Source organism: Sceloporus undulatus, chromosome 4 (assembly GCF_019175285.1).
Source record: "Sceloporus undulatus isolate JIND9_A2432 ecotype Alabama chromosome 4, SceUnd_v1.1, whole genome shotgun sequence".
In the NCBI taxonomy this organism is placed as follows: Eukaryota; Metazoa; Chordata; class Lepidosauria; order Squamata; family Phrynosomatidae; genus Sceloporus; species Sceloporus undulatus.
Genome location: NC_056525.1, coordinates 144,028,404 through 144,046,120, shown reverse-complemented (window position 1 = coordinate 144,046,120; position 17,717 = coordinate 144,028,404). Strand labels below are relative to the sequence as shown.

The following is a 17,717-nucleotide window of genomic DNA, read 5'->3' as shown; positions in this document are numbered from 1 at the left end:
CCTATCATGGGGTTTTGTTGGCAAGATTTGTTCAGAGGAGGTTTGCCATTGCCTTCCCCTGTGAGTTGCCCAAGATCACCCAGTGGGCTTTTTAGCTGAGCTGGGAATTGAACTGTGGTCTCCAGAGTCCAACACTCAAACCACTATGCCACACTATGAACTTCCAACCGTACATGACAAATAGTCACACAATCTACTGTTGATCAAGATAATGGGAGAAGTCATGTCTCTGATTTACCTCTTCAACTAATAAAAAGAAATCTGCATCTGTTTTTGTGCCTCCCCTCATATCCACTCACCAAGGTAGCTCAGATGAACTCGGTTTAATGGAGGCCTTATTTTAGATCCCAGCTCAGTCATAGGTAACACATGACAGCCAGCCTTATGCGCCTGGCAAACCTTGCCTCTGGCTAAGCCTAATCAATGTTCTCTGTATTCTATGTTTGCCTCTCAAAGTCTGACATGAATCATGTATTTGTCTATATAGGAGAATTTATTTCATAGGTTACAAAACAGCACAGAGTTCAGCATCCTTAACTCTGTGCTAGTTTCAGACCAGCCTGTAAATTTTAACCGGATGGTTGGTGACACTAAGAGGCCCCTTTCTCTTGACTTGAACCAAAACCAAGTCTAGTACCGGCTGCTACCCCTCCAAGGAGGCCTCACCATTAACTGTTTGCACAAAGCTGTTTTCTGTGCCAAGCCCCCAGAAGGATTAAGTTACAAGGCACTCAAAGACCAAATGTGAACCTCCCTCTCTGGAAATAATAATGAATGGACTGGGATTTCCTTCCAGTGACAGTATTGTCAGATTGCAGCTACATAGTACAGACTTTTGCATGTTTGCTTCCTTAGAATGGTTTCAGTGGGGACTGGTTTCAGACTGATTTCAACAACATTGTTGTTGTTTTTGTGTGCGTTCTTATCTTTTTGACTTGTGGTGACCCTATCATGGGGTTTTCTTGGCAAGGTTTGTTCCCAGGAGGCTTGCCATTGCTTTCCCCTAATGCTGAGAGCATGTGACCTGCCCATGGTCACTCCGTGGGTTTCATGACCGAGCTGAGAATCGAACCCTGGTCTTCAGAGTCGTCGTCTAACATTCATGCCACTACTCCAGGCTGGCTGGCTTGCTTCCAAATAATGATGATGATGATGATGATGATGATAATAATAATAATAATAAGCATTCTACCTAAAACAATAAACAGCTGGGACAAAACCAGATCTAGGAATAGTTATTTTGTTGTGCTACAACTATGGGATATCTCCCCTCCAGCTGGCCAGCCAGCATGGCTAGAGGCAGGAATTTGGTGGATTCTGGTAACTGTGGTCCATTATAAAAAAGTAACCTTTCCAAGCTTTGTTCAAAAATCTATGCCTTTTTCTTTCCCCATAGTGGAGCTGTAGTGGTTTGAGCCTTGGACTATAGGACTCGGGAGCCTGGGACTTGAATGGAAACCCACTGGGTGACCTTGGGCAAATCACATTCTCTCAGCCTAAGCGGATGGCAATGGCAAACCACCTCTGTAGAAACTTGCCATGAAAACTTAAGCATGCTGGGTGCTGGGGGGGGGTGTCTTCCGGGGGGGGCGGGGGGGGCAGGGGATGTGTGAGCCCAGCCCTGGAGAGCCCCTTTCAGGCTGACCAGCAGAGCTCCCAATCTCAAAGGAGGACAAGGCACCACACAGCGGAAGACCTGATCCAATCAAAGCTAAACATACTCAGTAGAAATGTCAATTCTTGCTTCTTAGCCCTGCTCCAAAAGGAAGACATTGGAGAATCCCTCCTAGCGAGGAGGCTGAAATGGAGGAGAGGTCTTGGAAGAGGAGGAGGGCCTTCTGGTCACACACCTTCTTGGTCCATGCTCCAAACTGAGGGCATTTTGGAACTAGTCCTGGACAAGGAGTCTGAAAAGGTGGAGAGGTCCTGGAAAAGAAGGGGGATCTCTGGTCTCCCTCTTCTTAGTGATGCTCTCAATGGAGGACATTGTGGAATTGTGAAAAATAAATAACAATAAATAACCCCTCTTGGAGAGGAAGCTGAAATGGAAGACAGATTTTGGAGGGGGGGCTTCTGGTCACCCTCATCTTGGTCCATGCTCAAACACGAGGGCATTATGCACATTCCTGGACAGAGGCTGAAATTGAGGAGAGGTCCTAGAAAAGAAGAGGGGATCTCTAGTCCCCTTGCTTCTGTTTGGAAGTCCCTTTTGGAGAGGAGGCTGAAATGGAGGAGAGGTCTTGGAGGAGGAGGACCTTCTGGTCATCCCCTTCTTAATCCTGCTCCAAATGGAGGGCGTTTGGAACACCTCCTACACAGAGGCTGAAAGGGAGGACAGAAAAAGGAGAAGGACCCATGGCCACTCTGTTCTTAGTGATGCTCCAAGTGGATGACATTGTGGACAAAGAGGCTGAAATGTAAGAGAGGTATTGCAAGAGGAGGAGGACCTTCTGGTCACTCCCACTTTTTAGTCCTGCTCCAAATGGAGGGCATTTTGTAACTTCTCCTAGGCAGAGGCTTAAACTGGAGGACACATCCTGGGCAAAGGAGGGGGGCCTTCTGGTCCCCCTGCTTCTTAGTGATGCTCCAAATGGACAACATTGTGGAATGGAGGAAGAGGAGGAGGATCTTGTGGCCCCCCTTCTTCTTAGTGATGCTCCCTATACAGGTCCTTGTGGAACTCCTCCTGGACAAAGAGTCTGAAAAGGAGGAGAGGTCCTGGAAAAGCAGAAGGATCTCTGGTCCCCCTGCTTCTTAGTGATGCTCCCAATGGAGGACATTGTGGAATCCCTCTTGGAGAGGAGGTTGAAATGGAAGACAGGTGTCTTCTTAATCCTGCTCCAAATGAAGGGCATTTTGGAACGCCTCCTAGACAGAGGCTGAAATGGAAGAGAAGGACCCATGGACACTCTATTCTGAGTGATGCTCCCAATGGAGGACATTTTGGAAACCCTCCTGGAGAAGGAGGCTGAAATGGAGGAACAGTAGGAGGAAGAGGATCTTGTGGTCCCCCTTCTTCTTAGGGATGCTCCCAGTGGAGGTCCTTGTGGAACTCCTCCTGGACAAAGAATCTGAAAGGGAGGAGAGGTCCTGTAAAAGAAGGAGGACCTTCTGGTCCCAGTGCTTCTTATAGTGATGCTCCTAATGGAGGGCATTGTGGAATCCCTCCTGGAGCAGGAGGCTGAAATGGAAGAGAGGAAATGGAAAGAGAAGGAGGAGGACCTTCTGGTGACACTCTTTTTGGTCCATGCTCCCAATGGAGAGCATTGTGGAATCCCTCCTGGGGCAGGAGGCTGCAATGGAGGAAGAGGAGAGGGAGGACTTTGTGGTCCCTCTTCTTCTTCTTGCTCTCTAGTAGTAGTGATGCTCCCAATAGAGCTGCTGGGGAGGAGGAGTCTGGAAGGGAGGAGGAGAGGTCCTGGCCAAAGGCGGAGGCAGGGCTGGCCCTTGCTGGTGGAGGGGTCCTCCTGGGGGAAGAGGAAGGGGAGGAGGGGGAGGAGGAGGGCGTCACCGGTGTCACGTGTGGACCCTCCTCCCTCCCCTCCCTCCTTCTCCCTCCATCCCTCCATCCCTCCCTTCTCTTTGTTGTAGCCCCAGCCAGAGCAGCAGCAGCATCAGCAGCATCAGCAGCATCCTCTTCCTCCTGCTCCTCCTCAGCGGCGCACAAAGGATGCGGTGGGTCTGGGCTCCTCCGGGCAGCGCCCCTTGATTCCCCCCCAGGACCCTCCTTCCCTTTGGGCCTCCCTGCCTCCCTCCTTGGCCATGGCGGCCTCTCCTGGGCGCTGCTGCCTCCTGGCCCTTTGGGGGGCGGCCCTCTGCGCCCTCCTCCTCGCCCCGGACCCAGCCTGGACCTCCAACCCGCTGGCACCCCCCAACAACAACAACAACAACAACAAGGAGTGCCCCCCTGGGAAGGGCAAGGCTGGAGGCAACTGCTCAGGTGAGAGGAGGGGAGGGGAGGGGAGGGAGGGGGCTCAAGGCATCCATTCCCCCCCATGGATCCCTCCTTCCCTTCTTCCCCCCACAGGGACCCCTTTATCCCTCCCCTTTGTATCCCCTTGTTTCCCCCCCCTTGCAATGCCTCCCAGCCCCATCTTTCCCTCCCTCTCAGCCACAGCCTCAGCCACAGATACAAGTAGCAAGAGCACTTCCCATTGCTAGGAACTCAGGTTACAAGGCATCTCTGAGGAAGGAAGACTTCAGCCCAGGAGGAAAGCCCCTGCTGCCCATGGCTTTCTTTCAGTCAGTCTCAAAGGGGCTACAAGAGCTCTCCATGTACGGTTTACACTTGCCCCCAACAAGGTGGGTACTCATTTTACCCATCTGCGAAAGGATGGAAGGCAGGTAGAGAGAGATAGATAGATAGAGGTAGAGATAGGAGTTTATCACACTGGGGCTGATTTCGGCATTATAGAGAGATTGAAACATCCCCCAATTAAAGCAGAAACGAGGAGTAATTGCATGAATGGTTATCACACGCATTTACACAAATAAAGCAATACCAGAAATGCATTGGTGCTGAAATCCTGAAAGTCAAAAGATGAGCGCCAATGCTTCTTTGGGGCCGCTTTAATGGCAGGTTTTGTACAATGTTGTGTTTGGAATCGGTTCACGTAATTACGCAATTTTTCCAGGATGTTCATGGGATAAACTCCCGATCTCCTTCATGTGATACACTCCATAGCAGCTTGCGTGTGATAATCGTTTGCACAATTACTTGCCATTTTTGCTTTATTTGCAGGATGCTTTAAATGCATTTTAATCTCTCTTTAATGAAAGGATGGAAGGCAGATAGAGAGTTAGATAAATTTGTTGTTGAGTGCCTTCAACTCCTTTCCCACTTATGGCGACCCTAAAACAGTGAAGCTATCTTGGGGTTTCCTTGGCAAGATTGGTTCCAGGGACAGGGACGGGAGAGTTTCAACCTGGCCATCCCCTGAGGAGGCTGAGAGAGTGTGACTTGCCCAAGATCACCCAGTAGGTGTACATGGTTCAGTGAGGAGTTGAACCCTGATCTCTAAAGTCATAGTCCAAGATGCAAACCCTTATGGCTCAGGTATGAGGAAAGGGAAAGGGAAAGCCTGAGGCCAAGAGAGTGTGACTTACCCAGGATCTCATGGCCAAGCCCGAATTCAAACCCTGGTCATAGTCCCAGGCTCAAAACACTACAGCACTCTGGCTCTCTCATATGTGTATATGTATGTACATATAGGTATGCATGCATATATGTATATGCATATATCTACATCTATAGGGTTCGGTTTAGTGACTGATCCTAAAGAATCATCCTCACAGCCTTTGCCTAAGACCTGCCTGCACAGCTACATGCTAAGCAGGACTCAAAACCCTGGTTCCAGAGTTTATTCCCAATGTGTTAGATTCTAACCCTGAACAATGCCATATACTTTTAACAATAAAAAGTGTATGGTCTCCTCCTTTGGAGGTTTTTGAACATTGGCTGGATGGCCATCTGTTGGGAGTGCTTCGATTGTGTCTTCCTGCATGGAAGAAGGAAATTGAACTGGATGGTCCTTGGGGGTCTCTTCCAACTCTGTGATCCTAAGAACAAGCCTTGGGCTGCAATCCTATACACAGGTTGGAGTAAGTCTTGTGGAACTCAAGACTTATTTCTAAGCTGGCATTTTGTTGGAGTGCTTTGTACAGCTACTTGGATGCCAGTTATATTGAATTAAATGGGAGTCACATTTGAACAGACATGCGTGGGATCACACTGTTATTATCCAGTAGGCTTTTCCACGCAGCCTTGTGCATCTCTACTCAGAGGTAAGCACCACAGATTTCAGTGCGTGCAGTATTCCCAGGTGCAGAATTGCAACCCAAATGTGGATGCATTTTCAACAGTTAACAAATTGTCCTTGCATCACAGTGAGTTTAATGGGACTTAAATGACACCCAAACAGATCCAGGACTTAGCAGACTTTCTTAGTTTGAAAGCATTTAGTCCCAGGAAAGCTCAACACACCCTATTTTAAAAATTGCCTCTTTCCTGGGTCCAAATACAGTATATAAAATACTAGCTATATGTGCATATAGAGACTCTTCCCTTCATGCACCCACAACCATCATCACTATCCCTGTCTTCCTCCCCCCCCCCTAAAATACACAGGCACTTTCATACAAATAGTCTGATTTCTCTTTCCATATATATATATATATGGGTATATTTTATATACCTTTGCTTTTTATATATTCACACTTAGGATCCCTGTACATCCATTCTCCCAGGTCTTATGCTCCTTTTTTGCAAGGGTGAAAACAAGAGAGCTGTTTGGCCAGTCTGGGAATGTGAGCACTGACCTTGTGTAGTCAGTGAGGTGTCAACGGTTCATGTATCTGGAACCAGTGGCGATAGGGGGTGCCATTCATTTCGTGTAGCTGGGAACAAAGACCTTGCATCTCTGGTTTCAAAACGTGCTTTTACTTCAGTTGTACCAGCAAGAAAATTATTTCTCTTTAAGAGGAGATAAAGTCCACTCTCTCCTGCCTCCTTTCCCCTGCTACCCAAACAGGAGGGGAGATCTTTTGTTTCTTTCTGCTGAGTGTATGTTCAGGCCTATCACCCCAGCTAATTAATGCAAACCATCCCCTTCACCTTTATCTTCTCTCACTTCTATTGCTTAAGAACATGGTCTGAGAAAGGCAAGAGATTGCTGAGCTGCTCCTATATCCGTAACCTATTTGAGAAAGCACCCTGCTTCTTTTCTGCTGTTCAGCATTAATAAAAAGCATATAAATCCTAGCATCAAATCGTGCCCTGGTTGGTTGCTAGGAAAAGTCATAGCTGAGAAGTGTGTTGCAATATTTAAAAAAAATAACACATCATTTTTTTAAAATATGAAAGCTGTTTCTCTTGGTTGCTTTATCTGGCCTTTCAGTACATAATAGAAATAGGAAGGAGGAAGTCAGGAGACATTTAATTTTAAAGATGAATTTTAAAATAAGAACCTAAGAACATGAATGTTAAAGAAATCCCTAAAATTACAATGCGAAGTACGCTTCTAACATAGTATTTTTCTTAAGCATATTTCTGTTTGGTGCTGTCTCCAGACTCAGGTATTTTACCTTCAAGCGGTTGTTTCTCTTTTCCCCCATCTGAAAAGCATGGATGATTGCTCTGAGTTGATTGCCAGTTGAAATTACGTGCCACTGCTAGTGCCAGATTGATGAGAGATTCATGAGAGGTACTTGTTGTCCTCTGATTCTATTGTCTTCCCTGAGAGGTGAAGGCAGTTGCCACTTTGCAAGCAGCTCAGAGCACTTTATGAGATAGTCCCTTTGGGTTAGTGTCTGTTAGTATTGCACCATCTTATACATCTTGGAGGTAAGTTCCAGCAGGACTTACTCCCTAGCAAGATGGTTGAGGATTACAACCTAAGGCTGCAGTCTTCTGTGCACTAACAAAGGATTAAGTTTCATTGGGCACAGTGGGACTTACTTCCAAAAAGCATACAGTACATAGAATTGAGATGTATAAATGTTGAACAAGTATCTAACTCCCTAACTAAATGGAACACTGGAATGGCCCATGCCCTAGAATGCTTTACTGTTATTGAGGGTGTATGTTTAGAATGAGACATATAGTGTCAGGAAGTAGAAAGACAGAAGTGCCAGTGTACATGTGTGTGTATTTGGTAATGCTGAATCCTTCCTTTCCTTGAACCTTTGCCTTCAAAACTGCTGTCTTGGCTCGTGTTTTTTTCCCTTGCCATTGGGATTTTCTTTCAGATTCTTGTTCCAAGAAGTAATGGGTTTGGGGTGGGTGGAGGAATTGAAGAAGCAAAGTGGGGCAGTGAAGTGAGGCTTTGACAGCTTTCCCACTTTTTGTTCAGGCCTAGTTGAGAGCCAGCATGATGTAGTGGTTTGTGTGTTGGACTGTGACTCTAGAGACCAGGGTTCAATTCCTCCATGAAACCCACTGGATGACCTTGGGCAAGTCACAGCGTCTCAGCTTCAGGGGAAGGCAATGGCAAACCTCCTGTGAACAAAACTTGCCGTGGAAATCCCATGATAGGTAGGCCTTAGTGTTGCCTTAAATCAGAAATTATTAGAAGGTACACAATAACAACAGCATAGTAGCTGGGCCTGTCTCTGTCATGAGTTCTAAGGCTGCAGTCCAGGCCTATGTGCCCTTATTTAAGATTAACTAGGCTTACTTTAATGTACAGTACTCATGAATAGGGTTATGGTTGGAAGTGCATTTCTGCTTCATTTCTGGTTTGGTTTTGTAATCATTTTATGCAGCTCTTTTAATTCACAATACCTTTGTGGTGTTCAATATGGACATCTCTGCTAATAGTGATTAGCAAATTCACAAGGAAGCAAATTATGCAAAAACCATTCCACAAAGTAAATTTCATCTTTGTTTGTTCTCTCCACAGTAACTTGTTGTGAGTCTCATTTTCTGATTCCAGACATGTTGGTGGTAGATTTGAGCAAAGCTCTGCTCTTATATGCTTGACTCCCCTCATTGCATCCTTATGATGACTGAGTTGTGTTTTGTGCAAAGAAAGATGAATAGGTTAATTTGCTGCCAAATTCTAGTTTATCATGTGAAGAGGAGTCTTGCTGAAATTTCCTTTTGAAAGCTGGTAAGTGTAGTCAGTTTCCAGTGTAGAGTGTTGAAGTGAGGTCTCTTTACAAATGATCTCAATAGTAGAGGTTCACGGAGAATGTGTACCATAAAATAAAAGCCAAGATTAGCAAACATTTCCATTTACTTTCTTAGCTGGATGACTTCTCCCAAGTATTCTAAATATTCCACTTGGAAATCTCCCAGAAATCATTTTTGCACTGAAACCTGCTTCATTTGGCTGAAGTACAAACTTTCAGGCCTAATTAATTCACCTAGTTGGGATTAAGGTGTTGTGTACCTCTTTCCAAGGGTTAAGGACCATCTTTTCAATGTGCAGCTTCTGCTTCTCCCAGATTGTCACAAAGTAGTCTTGTGGGAACCATGCTTTTCATCTTCTTTTCATTTTGCTTAGGCAAATATTTGTTCCTGTGCCGCATAGATACTATCTGGATGCTAATTGGAATTCAAGTCTGTTTATTTATTTCTGAATCATCCATTATTGGTGTTTTATATCTCATTTTAATCATTGAATAATTTGACAATCAATCCCAGTTGGCTCCTTGTGGTCTCACCCAGTTATGTGACTGAGTTGTTCTGAAATCCAGGGTGACATACAAACACCCTTTCCCTAATGTTGTTGTTGTTGTGTTCCTTCAAGCTGTTTCCATCTTATTTCGAACCCAAGGCAAACCTATCATGGAATTTTCTTGGCAAGATATGTTCAGAAGGGGTTGCCTTTGCCTTCCTCTGAGGCTGAGAGAATATGACTTGTCCAAGATCATCCACTGGGTTTCCATGGCCGAGCGGGGACTTGAACCATCATCTCCAGGATCATGTTCTTACACTCAGATCACTACATCATGCTGGCTTCCATTCAAATAGCTGTACGGAGACTTTCTAGCAAGGAAGAAGAGAAAAGAAGTGGTGAGAAAAAATTGAAAGGGTTACAAATGGAAATTGACATCTGTACTCCCTGTAAATTTCCATGATTGAGACAAGATAATTACAGGGGGAAATGCCAAACATGGAAACATTCTTTGTCTCAAGGCAATCAATGGTTAAGCGGGACATTAACAAAAAACAAAATATTGCAAAAAGTTAGATGTGATTGATTCATACTTTTTATCTAGGGCCTTTTGGGTGTGTGATGCTTGGATCCTAAGATTTGTTAACATAAGGGCATATTTCTCCTTCCCCACTTCATAACCCTTCTGGCGATGCTTTTTGGAGAGCAACAAATGGTTGCACGGGCAAGCAGGGAATGGGAAGTATGCCATCCACTAACTTCTTTAACTTTAAATTCACTTTCCATGTTGGAATCAAAGCCAGTAATTTCATTTTGATTTAGATGTGTTGCTACTTTATGACTAGTTGGTAGGTGATGTGTATTAGATAGAAGATGGGCCGTATGTTTTGCCTAGGGAAGGAGCAGAGGACCTTTTGCCTTGAAGATATTTTGGGCTACACCTCCATAGTCCCTTTCTTCCATTATGGATGGGAATTATGGGGATTGGGATTCTACACATCTGGAGACCCACAGTTCTCCAGCCCCACTCTAGAATATGTAGGCAGCTTTGAGTTGCCTGTTGGTGCTTGGCTGGTGGATGGAGCCTTTGTGTTTTTGTATTTAACTTCACTGTTTAGCACAGTTATGGGAATTAACTTCCTCCCTCAATAAAGAGGGTGATGTAGGATTGCCACTTTTTTTTTTTTACCCTGGTCTTGTGCTTTTAAAACAGCAATGAGCTTCTGTGGAAGGATGCATTAACCTCTCAGGAGACCTAAGGCCCAAAAAGACAGGCAAAAATAAAGCTGTTCCCGCTCACTTTGAAGGTATGCTGTTTAAATGCTGCATGCGTCCTAAGAGGCTGGGAGCCACACCAGAGCCGCGCTCCAGTCCTAAGGACTGGAGCACAGCTTTGGTGCAGCTTCTGGCCTCTTAAGACGTGTGTGTCATTTAAACAGCATACCTCCAAAGTGACCCAAAGCAGCTTTATTTTGTCCTGTCTGTTTGGCCCCTTAGAAAGGCTGAACCCTCCCCATTGCATCTGGCCCCATAAACAAACAAGTAAACACACACACACACACACACATCAACCAACATTTTTTGTACCATTTCTGTTCACATGCCATTTAGGAGACAGGGTGGGCATTTTCACAACATTTTTGGGGCTTTCTTGACCAAACCTTTTAAAACAATGGTGAGAGAGCAGAAAGGCCTTCCTTGGCCCACCCCCCTCCCCAAAACTAGGGAAGTATTCCCCATATGCCCCACATGGCATTGGGGCAAAATGGTTTTTTGGAAAATTTCAGAAAAAATTGTTGGATAGAGGTTTTCCATGTATGATGGAAATGCCCACCACACTCCTAGAGTTTATTTGGTGGCATTTCGAAACAATTGTTTTTGACCATCTGGGGGCCACAGAATGGCCTGGGATTTGCATGTGGCCTGCAGGCTGCTTTTTGCTTTAGCAAAAGGCAGTTTCTCAGAACCATAGTATATGAAACTTTCTCCACCAGTAATTTCCACCCCCCACCCCCCAAAAAAAAGGTTCATCTACTGCAGGAATGGGCAAGTGCCTCCACAGATGGTTTGAGACTGCATTTCCCATAATTTCTCACCATTGGCTGCAATGGCTAGGAAAGGTGAGAGTTACACCATCTGGGGGACCACACATTGCCCCCTTTTGACCTACAGAATTCTACAGAATTTGTTTAGCCAGACTCATACTAATTTCATGGAAACAAGACTAATATATAAAGGATGCAGCTAAGACCTCTGTGTTTTTGTACTGCCTGTAACTTAAAGTATAGAGTAGACTTCTTGTTTTTGGAAAGAAGAGTAATGATTTAGTGCTGTAGGCAGGATAGTAGCTCTCTAAGAACTGGTGGCACGTAGGGAGAGGAGTGCATTGGTATGCTAAATCTGCATTTTTATTAAAGTAAGCAAACCATGGTAGCGCCTCCTGTACTGGAGGATATGCCTTCTCTCTTGTTGTTGTCATTTACTTTTGGAGTGTCTGTTAACTATGTGTTATAAATAAATTGCCTTCAGACTTCCAAACTAAAGGAAAGCCATACAAGGGAAAGTGAAAAGGAAGAGAAGAGAGATCAGTTTGATGAAGGCTGGGGAAGAATGTTGTTAACAGGTATTTACACTGAGTAAGGAACCCGCTGGTGTCCATGCCAGCATAGAGGTAATACAACTCTCCAGCAGCTCTTAGGACTTGGGTCGGCAGCAGGCACCAGAATAACTTTCCTTCCAAGTTGTAGTTACAGAGGAATAGATGAACGACAGTGTTATTTTTTGGTAGGGTGTGTGTGGTGTGTGTGAAGTGGTGGTGGGAGAAAAGAGGATTGTGCAGCTGCTTCTTGTCTAACCAAGGTCTGAAGTCAAGCTTGCTTCCCCCTTCCTGCTGTGGGGAGAGAAGGAGTCCATCCTTTCAGGACCCAGTGTGACCTTTTTCTTGATTCCGACTGGATGTTTATGCCTTTTAAAGCTCTGGCATTCAGAGGGCAATGCCTTCTCAAAAGGGCTGGTGTGATGCCGTGAGGCCATTCCTTCCACAGTGTGGAGAAGTTAAGTGCTGGCTGAGTGATTCTGGGCTTGAGATCCTAAAAAGCAACTTTGCTAAGCTCAGAGTCTCTCAATCATTCCACACATGGAACGATTGAGAGAAGTTACTTTTTCAAGCTGCATTAAAGTGGAAGTGAGTGGATTCCTTGACTGCTTAAGGCACATATGAGAGCAGTTTTCCCAAAAACAGTGTGCCAAGCTGGGAGACTACAACTCAGTAACTTAGCAAACAAGAAGCGCACTGTTATTGTGTACAGATACACACATTTTCACTTTATGGAAGCTGTAAATATGGTTCCTCCAGCCAGACTGGAGTACAACCCTTTTTCATCCCTAAGGAGCTGCCACAAAATTTTTGAGAATGATATTATGTGTGAGAGAACAAATTGTGAGAAGGGCAGGTGTAAGATTTGAAAGAGAAAAGAGATTTGAGAAGAGCGCAGAGAAGGTATGTGAGAAAAAGCACCAATTGAAGACGATAGTGAGAATAGAATTGGAGCTTATCGTATATAGTTTTAAACATCCCTTTTCCAAAATGCTTGGGACCAGAAGTGTTTTAGATTTCACATTTTTTTCAGATCTTAGAATATAATGAGATATCTTGGACTTTCATATACACTTTATAACAGTGTTTTGGGGATAGAAATAAAAAAAACAGTAGGCACAACAACAACAAGTGAACCTGGGTAACGTGACGAATGTTACGTGTGAACAAATCTACCTGTGTGCAGCTCAACAATCTGTGTAGCTATGTACGCGGACTGTGCTATGTGAATACCCTCCATGTGTGGTGTGGAGAAGCACTTCCTTTTAGCCATTATGAATCTCCAATTTATAATCTAGAGTAGGATTATGATCATGAAGGTCCTAGATGCATAGTCACAGAGCACAGTTCATAGAGGGGGGGGGTCTTTGTTGGTCTGACTAAACTAGAACTTTCACCTAGCTGCCTGAGCCTGTGACTTTCTGCAAGTAGAGTTTGTGCTCTTGAAATGGCCCTTTTACACAGATTTTCCTGAAAGTCTTCCTCTGTTTTCTGTTCTTGTACTGTATATCTCATCCAGTGAACTGCCTAGTTTCCATACCTGGTTGCCTGCATTTGTGGTGTGATATCCAGTGTCCCTAAGTGACTCACTGGTCTGTATTGTTTTCACTCTTCATCAGCTGCTCTGGGTGGGCTGGGGTTTTCTCTGTCTGAAGAGCAGTTGAAGGGTCATGTTTACATGTAAGAAAAGGAACCAATTTGTTTTGAAAAAACTATACCTCAGGGTTGACAAATCTTCAAGGATGGAAGTAATTGGAAAATCCATTACCATACTTCAAACAATCTCCCTCCCCCACTGCTGCCCAAGTGCACTGAAACAGGAGCAGAAAAAGACATTCTGCAAAAGTGTATTAGTAATGGCATATGGGAAATAAAAGTAATGAAATAGATCTCATAATAATGAAATATTAGAGAAGATGGGAAGTCAGGGAATCAAGAGCTTTGCCAACAGATGATGCCAGTAATGCAAAGGCAACATTGATCATTTTAATGGACAAGTTGCCACGGCTGACCATCTTAAAATGGTCTTCCCTTGGCCTTCACCTGTTTGTAGGCATCTTTAAAAGCCTTTATAGAGGTTCAGAGGAGATTGCAAACCAGTTCTAGAGTTCATTTTTGAGCTGAGGTTTTTGAGAACATTTATGTATTGCATTCTCTTTCCCCTTTTTAAATAAACAGGGACTTCCCTCTGTCTATCTCATTCTATCTAAACATGTTACTCCTGCCAGTCAGTCTTGGAGGCTGTTTAAGAGACTCTCTCTCAAGCTTCTAAACAGTCTCCTCTCAGTCTAAGTCACAGTAACAGTCTCCTCTGAGCGAGGTTAACAGTCTCTTCCTGCTAGCATCAGGATAGGATTTAGTTTGTTGTGTATTTATTTATTAAAGTTGTTATTATTCATTTTTAAACTACAAACTGTATGTTCATTGTTTTTTGGAGTAAGTCTTTATTCTTTAGGAAGGCAGATTTAAAATAACAGTCTGACCCACACTTTTGCTGTTCTGCTGATGAAAGCTGAACTCTTAACAAGTTTAACTTTCATACCTACATATTTTTGTTTCCCTTTAACAGGGAAACTCAAATTGCACCCCACAAGAACCAACTGGGATGCTTTTCTGCCTTCAGAAGTTGTGGAACCAGAGTCTTTGGGTCCTTTCACACTACACGGTTATGGTGTTGTGATGCCCCTTTAGCTGCCATTTGGGAAACGTCTGTGAGAGAGCTCCTCTAGAGCCTCTGGCCAACTTTTTAAACCCAGGAACACACCTTGGGAACTTCATTCATAATATAGGAGGGAAATGTGTGGCCCTTCAGATGTTATTGGGCTGTAATTCCTACCATTCTTTGCTGTTGGCTGTGGTGGCTAGCGATGCTGGGAGTTGCAAAATCTAGGGGGTTGCACAAATTCTATCCCTGCTTTATAAAAATGTACCTTCTTCAGTTGTCTTTTGTACCCCCCCCCCAAAAAAGAGTAAAGCATGACAAATGAAGTCATATTTATTTTTATGTTCATTCAGTTGCAACAGTACACCCATACATCACATTATGTGTTTATTTAAATTAAAGAGAGTCACAAGCTGATCACCCCTAATTTGATATGGCTTTGATATTTAAACTAGGGGTGATCAGTTTGTGACTCTCTTGATCTCACCTTGAAAAGGCTAGTTTTCCAAGGGAAGGCTAGTTAGAACTACAATTCCCAGAATCACCCCACAAGCATGGGCAGTAGTGAAAAAATAATCATTTCCTATTGCTAAACTACAATTACTAGCTAGGGTAGGAGGAGGGCTAATGGGAGCTGCAGTCCAACAACATCTGGAGGGTTGTTTATTGCCCACTGCTGATTTAGACCATGTAATTCTCTGCTGAAGTATCTGCTGCTGCAGCAGCATTAATATTTTTTGATGTCGTGGGCAGAGCAGTTGATGACAGTCTTTGAATCCATAGTACTATTGTGTGATTTTGAAGAGCAAATATATTTGCAAAGCCTTTTTAATTGCAATTAGGATTCAATGAAAATATCACATGTCCTGAGGTCTTTACAGAGATAAAATCTAGTGTTGGATCATCTCCAATGAATTGTTAAAACTCCAAAAGCTAGAGTTGCTGATGGATTTTGGAAATATCTGGACTTCTGCATGGATTTGAAGTCTTCTTCTGCTGATCTGGGAGTAGACAATTGAAGCTATTTACTCGAGCCCAAAACAGGCCTGACCTGGAAACCATTTGCTTCTGTGCTGAGTTTTATAATGTATAGTGCATAAGAACTTCAAGCCTTTGATCCTGGACAGGCTGTATTGACTGCTATATAGCTGTTCTTGTAGAGTAATATTAAATTAAGGAACATCTAAACCAACAAACAAGCAGTGCTAAATATACTCATCCCTCCATTTTTGCGGCTTGGATTTGATTAATATGTTCTCTCTAGGAATATCTAGGTCCTCCAGTGCAACTCTATGGTCAACTTTAAAAGTTGCACTGAAAGACCTAGAGATTCCTAGAGAGAATACTCCACTAGGCCTTTGTAGCTCCTCCAGTGCAGTTCTGTGGTCAGTGACTGTCGGACATTGGAGGGCCTAGAGATTCCTAGAGAGGTGTCACTTCAGGTAAAAACATGGTGTTTATGTTATTTGCAGTTTTTCCATATTCACGAGGGTCTTGTGACCCTAACCCTAGCGAATACGGAGGGACAAGTGTATAAACCTACTATTTAGCTTGAAAGCTTCACAATGTTGGTTGGATTTTATGGAACGTCTAAGTGACTAGGTGCTTTTCTCAGGCATGTGTTTGTATGTCTGATACGTTGAGACTGAAATACATTGGGAAAGAATATCCTTTAAGAGCAAACCTTTCACATATGCACAAAGTAGTTTTCTACAGACGCAGATCATTGGTCCACTAAGCCCAATTTGTCTGTACTTACAAACACATGCACTATGAATGCAAGGAGTTCTGCATATGAGGTTTAAAGATATGTTTAACTCTTGTATTTTAATTGATTTAAGATTATTTGACTGTGACAGGATTGTGCTCTGATGCTTTACAAATCTAGAAATTTCCCATAGGGATACTCATCATTTAATGTTAGTTTTCTCTATTCTAACAGCAGAAAAAGTAGGTTTAAAATAGTTATGGCGACACCTTATTTTGGAATACGCAACCTGGTGTCCTACACATATTTTAGACTATAGCTCCCATTAGTCCTAGCCAGCATAACCAATTGTCAAGTATTTTGGGAGCTATTGTTCATAGCATCTGGAGAGCACTTCTACCTGTCTTACACTTTCATTACTTTTTCTAATTAATGAAAACCTTGCCAGTGTTACTCCCCTGACTTTCTCTCAGTCAGCTCAGAGTGAGACTTAGCCCCAGAACAACCCTGGAAGGTAGATTAAACCGAGAGAGAGAGAGAGAGAGAGAGAGAGAGAGAGAGAGAACTGGAAGACTAGCAGTCAAGCTGAGCAGAGATTTGAATTCAGAATTTCCATATTCTAATCAGCCATTCTCACCATGTCTACCAACCTGAACTGAGCTGACTGAATTATTGGTAGTCTTGGGTGCTAGTACAGTAAATATAAAGTTGGATCTGAATTAAAATATCAGTACTGTGTGCTTTTTCAAGCAAGTCACTACGTGAGAGCAGGAAGCAATGGATTCTGTGCAAATATCAAAGATACATACACAGTATAACCAACATGACACTATTCTATATTTCCTGGTTAATTGCTACTTATAGTGATCAAGTGAATGACAAATGAAAGCTTCACATTAAGATGTATTAGGCGAAGACTAAAATGATATATTGAAAATCATCTTCATACCTCCCACCCCAGCGTTACAATATTTTCTGAAATGACTCGCATATATTTGACAGTAAAGGAGCATTATGCCATATGTATGCAATCTGTTGGAAAGAACTTCCATAATTGATAATTGAACTGTATGTAGATCAACAAAGTAATGGACATTCTGTAAAACAGTGCAGGCTGCTTAAACCAAATGAAGAGTGGAAATCATTCACTTTGCATTTTTGTCATGTGATTGTACCAGGTTTGTCTTTTTAATCTCAGGCTCTAGCAAAGTGTCATCATGGTGATGAACAGGGTATGTGGGGGAGAGAGGGGGTGAGGGAGAGAGACAACTGATGGTAAGCAGCTCAGGGAGAAGGCAGTACATCTGCACACTGAGTGACATGGCATCCCACTCTCATGAATCATTTTCACAGGTGGGTGGGGGCAGAATGAGAGTATTGCCAATAAGAATTCTGCCCACCCAAATAAAGTTTTCTTTCAACCCCAAATTTCTAGCACTGCAGAGAGTGAGACACTGAAAACTGCATACTTAGAAAGCCTATATTTGCTGTGTATTGCATTCCCTTACTAATGTTGTTGCTGTTGTTGTGTGCCTTCAATTCATTTCTTAGTTATGGCGAGCCTATACTGAATGTGTTACAGGCTTCTTTTGGCTAGATTTATACAGAAGAGGTTTGCCATTGCCATTCTCT

At 43.5% G+C, this 17,717-nt stretch overlaps 1 protein-coding gene across 1 annotated transcript in view; it reads left to right on the top strand.

Moving 5' to 3' along the window:
• The first annotated feature begins 3,447 nt into the window (after positions 1–3,447).
• The window catches only part of TMEFF1 (transmembrane protein with EGF like and two follistatin like domains 1), a 105,115-nt gene continuing 90,845 nt past the window's right edge, over positions 3,448–17,717 (top strand). Inside the window, exon 1 of the mRNA XM_042461902.1 lies at positions 3,448–3,940. Within this exon, the coding sequence (XP_042317836.1) occupies positions 3,763–3,940 (178 nt within the window). The 5' untranslated portion in view covers positions 3,448–3,762. The remainder of the gene's footprint in view (positions 3,941–17,717) is intronic.